Source organism: Aegilops tauschii, chromosome 6 (genome assembly GCF_002575655.3).
Source record: "Aegilops tauschii subsp. strangulata cultivar AL8/78 chromosome 6, Aet v6.0, whole genome shotgun sequence".
Lineage (NCBI taxonomy): Eukaryota > Viridiplantae > Streptophyta > Magnoliopsida > Poales > Poaceae > Aegilops > Aegilops tauschii.
In genome coordinates this window covers 496,611,036-496,615,139 of record NC_053040.3, presented here as the reverse complement: position 1 = coordinate 496,615,139, position 4,104 = coordinate 496,611,036, and the positions used below count along the sequence as shown (strand labels likewise).

The 4,104-nt window shown below is 44.5% G+C and overlaps 1 protein-coding gene across 1 annotated transcript; it reads right to left on the bottom strand.

Annotated features, from left to right (window-relative positions):
- Positions 1-410: 410 nt before the first annotated feature.
- LOC109752690 (outer envelope pore protein 21, chloroplastic) lies at positions 411-2,687 on the bottom strand. Its single transcript, XM_020311589.4, has 5 exons — positions 2,447-2,687; positions 2,268-2,342; positions 2,022-2,174; positions 1,790-1,888; positions 411-861 (listed from the first exon to the last, which is right to left on the bottom strand). The coding sequence occupies exons 1-5, from the start codon at positions 2,555-2,557 to the stop codon at positions 778-780; spliced, it is 522 nt and encodes a 173-aa protein (XP_020167178.1). The 5' UTR covers positions 2,558-2,687; the 3' UTR covers positions 411-777.
- Between the last annotated feature and the right edge of the window lie 1,417 nt (positions 2,688-4,104).

The window sequence follows — 4,104 nt, the reverse complement described above, 5'->3', positions numbered from 1 at the left end:
CAATATTTCTTGATGTTTACAATATCAATTGTTGGACATTTAGATTGATTCCCATCCAGTTTAGTTAGTGGAGCCGAAATGATTTTGCTCAGATTCGTTCCAAGTGCATTGGTAGGCCATGAGATGGAAAGCAATATTCAAATCCGGTCTTCCATTGGCAAGATGGTTCGGTCCATGGTTCTTGTTGTTCTGTCATTGCAATGCTCTGCCCTTCATTTGCTGACGACTGAATGAATGAACGATTGTTGCAGTTCCGGTGGCGGCCAATTCCACCTTCAGTGCCTACTCCTGGGAAGAAGGAAATCTCAGCCTCCATGGAAGGCCGAGTTGCTGGCAAGTGGAAGCAGCTACAGACCATAAAGGAGAAGGATATGTATGATGTCTCCAAAGATGTCGAGGTGGAGTGAAGGTCATTGGGAAACACTCAAGTTTATAATTTGTGTTTCTCTTACATGCACTTCACCTTGTACAGTACATTCTTCTTATTCGCATTTCATGGGCATTTACATGCCTTCATCCAACCAATAATCTCATCAACGCTACATGAAGACACAACTGAATCCTGAATTTTCCAGACTCAATCACATCAATGAAATGTCTAGGGTTCCTACTTCTACATACGACTTTTCTCCATAAAACTGGTGCTTGCTGGTGAATGGCATCCTTCCAGAGCAATACAATGAAATGAAATGGTGGCCTCTAAAGGAGGGGCAACACAACTAGAGCGCTAACTGATCGCCAGAGAAGTCCCTCCTCCACAAACGGGTTCCTGGTCGATCACATATCGAATCTGACATCCCATTTTCCATCCATGTAACCATTAAGCGTCCAGTTGTTCTCCCTCAGCTGGAAATAAGGCATCTGCAATCACAAACACGTTTTCAGATGAAAATTACAGCCAGGTAGGAAACATAAATCTAACCCTGCTTGGTAATGCTTTGGTCAGCAGTGAACCAACGGAAAACCCAATGTTTTGCACTAAATTGATCCGATTAATTGTGGTATAAGGTATGCAGAACATATACTCATCAGATTATACAGTTATATCAACTACTAAATCAGATAAACAGATGGCCAAAAAGGAAGGGATTACCCTGCATCTGGAAACAAAAAGTGTAAGAACAAACAAGACACGAGGAGGAGATGTGTATCAGGCACTGACAGGTATTAAAGGCACATCAAGTTACTCTGAAGTCTGAACTTTTTTTGCCTTACAAAAGAGAAACTGGCCAATTTAGTGATATTGTACAAGAACTAATCTGACCAGTGGTACTGATATGTGGTAAGGTTTGTTGAGCGAATGTGACTGGTGAGGAACAAGTGTGTGCTGCTCTGAAGCTTTTTGCTTTACGAAAGAGAAACTGGCATGCACTTTCCCAGTACATTTGCATAGGCATACAATATTTAGTGCTGTGCTGATATCTCCTAAGGTTTGTTCAGCTACTGAGTGGTGAGAGTAACAGGTGTGTCCTGCTCTGAACCCTTTTTTGCTTTAGGAAGGAGAAACTGGCATGCACTTTCCCACTGCACAGGCATATACAATATTTAGTGCAGGTAGCAGGGTACAATCGGTGGTGATCTTAATGGGAACAATCATCAAAAGAGAAGCAGCAAATGGATCCCAGCAGACCATCTCAGAATAATGTATTTGCATTATAATTTAGCATTGCAGTTGTGTAGATAAGTGCATCATACAGGCGTGTGCGCGCACATAACAAACTGGCGATTGCGAAGCGGCTCATGTATATTCGACGGCACAAAGGGAAGTAGTCGGCACCAGTACAAGTACCTTGCGGTATAGCTCGTAGCCGGCCTTGATCCTGACGTCCTGGCCCTTTCTGAAGTCGAGTATGGTCCAGGCGAGCTCGATGGCGCCGCTCTTCCTCCTCTGCAGGCAGGCAGGCAGGCAGGCAGGAACAGAGGAATGGCAAGGTTCAGTGTATACAGGTATACAAAATTAAGATTGGTTATTATGGCCATGACGGCAAATGCTGATGGTTGGGGCAGTGATTCTACAGTACCGGCTTGAAGTTCTTGTCGGCGAGGAGGCGGCCCTTGATGTTGAGGCCGAGGAGGCCGTCGTCGGTGAAGGAGACGGCTTTCTTCCCCCGGAGGGTGTACCTGAAGATGTTGCCCCTCTCCAGCTGGACTCCGGCTCCAACATTGGCCGACAGCTGGTGGAGCAGAGCAATCAATCAATCAAATCAGTCATTGGATTGGTTCCAAGAGAAGAGAAGAAAAGGAATGCAGGGAGAGCAGAGTAGGACCTGTGGGAAGAAGTGCCTTGCGAGGACGGCGAGTAGGCTGGGCTTCCGGGTGGCGGTGTCGATCTCCGCGTGAGCCTGATTGATTTGGTTGATTATTGGGGCAGGAGTCAGGTCACCGGAGGAGGATTGATTCATTCATTGTTGAGTAAAGAAAGAAAGAAAGAAAGATTTGCGTTTGCCTGGAGGAGTGCGTTGTAGGCGAGGGGCAGCTTCTGCTTGGCGTGGATGCGGAGGCCCAGCTGCTGCCCGGTTGTGTTGTCGGCGCCGCGCAGCCGCAGGGAGGTCTCCATCGCTCCCTCCCTCACCTCCGGCGGCTCCTGTCCTGCAGAGTGAGAGGTGGATAGGGTTGGTTGTGGCTGCTGCGGAGAAGACGACGACTTTCCTTCCTTGGGTTGGGTTAGGTTGGGCCCAAATCTCTTCTCTATCGGTCCACTGTGCTTGAGAGCCCATTCTAATTCCTCCTACCTACCGCTAAAACAAATCAGGACATACAAGGACCTCCTACTTGACAAAACAGCCCAGCAAATTTCCACCCATTTTTCTCACTAGGGATTTTGCATTTTAAAAAATAAAATTTGAATCTTTTTTAATATATTGTTTTGAAAACGTGATTTTTTTAAAAAAAAACTAAAACTTTACTATTTATTTTTAATTTTTTTGCGTTCAACAATATTTTTATAAATTGTAATTACCTATTAGAATTTATAAACGCTTGCAACTTTGAACTTTTTAAAATATATATAAATAACAATATTTTTAAAATCCAAACGATTTTTAGAAATAAAATACGAAAAAAAAACAGAACAAAACTATCTAAAAAGTACAGTTCCCAAAACGAAAACTCTATCAACACGTTTGGTAGGGCACATATACCTCAGCCAGGCCCGCACAGGAAGTAGATGCCCCATTTGGTTACCCGCATTCATCTCCACGACATGTTGGAGATGGTTGCAGATATATTTTAGGGATTAATATATATATGAGTGATTGATTGGCTGAAGCTGCCTCCAGGTCCAGGTAGTTTAACGATGATACAATAGTTGTCTTGTGTGATGAGTTGGCATGAAAACATGGATGTGTGTGCGCGTGTGTGCGTGCATGTGTTTAAAAGCAGCCAAATCGTGAAAAGAATTGTTCAGAAGGCTTCCGGAGCTTAGGGTTGTAATTTGAAGGAGCAAAATCAAAGTTCTTCAAAGGATTTTATTTCCTACAAAATTTCCATAGAAATCCTATGAACAAAAGGAGGCCTGAAGGTTGTAATCCAAACCTGGGGACAAAGTGTAGTTTAGGGGCAAAATTGGTCTTGTCTGGGTTAGTGGGTGGATGCTTAATTGACAGTGCCATTTGTACTAGTGCATGCTATGTGTTAGCACCTAGGTGGAACGAACGAGTGAGAAGACGGGTATGCATCCGCCGTTACTATGCATCATCATCATCCCTAATCAGGGAAAGAAAGAAGATTAGATTGAGGGATGGTATCGATGATGAGTAGATTGAGCACCCAAAGGAAAGTCTTAGCTTTCTCCTCCTCTTTTCTTCTCAAAGTCTTTTTCGGCTGTGGCCAAGGCCAGCTCAGCAGATCCATCTCATGGGGAGGGGTGTTTTGGCTTTGGGGGTCCAAATGCACCCTAAATTCAGGGCGTTCAGCTTTACTTCATGATTTGTGCCATCATTTACTAACTCTCATATATGCAAGTGCAGTCCTAGGAATACAGGGAGACAAAAAGTGCAGATACGTATCGTACTTGCGGATGGCGAGCGGTCGTCGGACGTGAGCACAGGTTTTGGAGCGACGGGTGTTTGCGCCTGGAAAGTTGTACCGATGGAACATGTGTCA

Coding starts and splice junctions, on each gene's coding strand:
- LOC109752690 (XM_020311589.4), bottom strand. CDS start 2,557: ATGGAGACCTCCCTGCGGCTGCGCGGCGCCGACAACACAACCGGGCAG. Junction 2,175..2,267: donor CAAGGCACTTCTTCCCACAG/GTCCTACTCTGC, acceptor CTGCTCCACCAG/CTGTCGGCCAATGTTGGAGC. Junction 862..1,789: donor GCTACGAGCTATACCGCAAG/GTACTTGTACTG, acceptor TTGTGATTGCAG/ATGCCTTATTTCCAGCTGAG.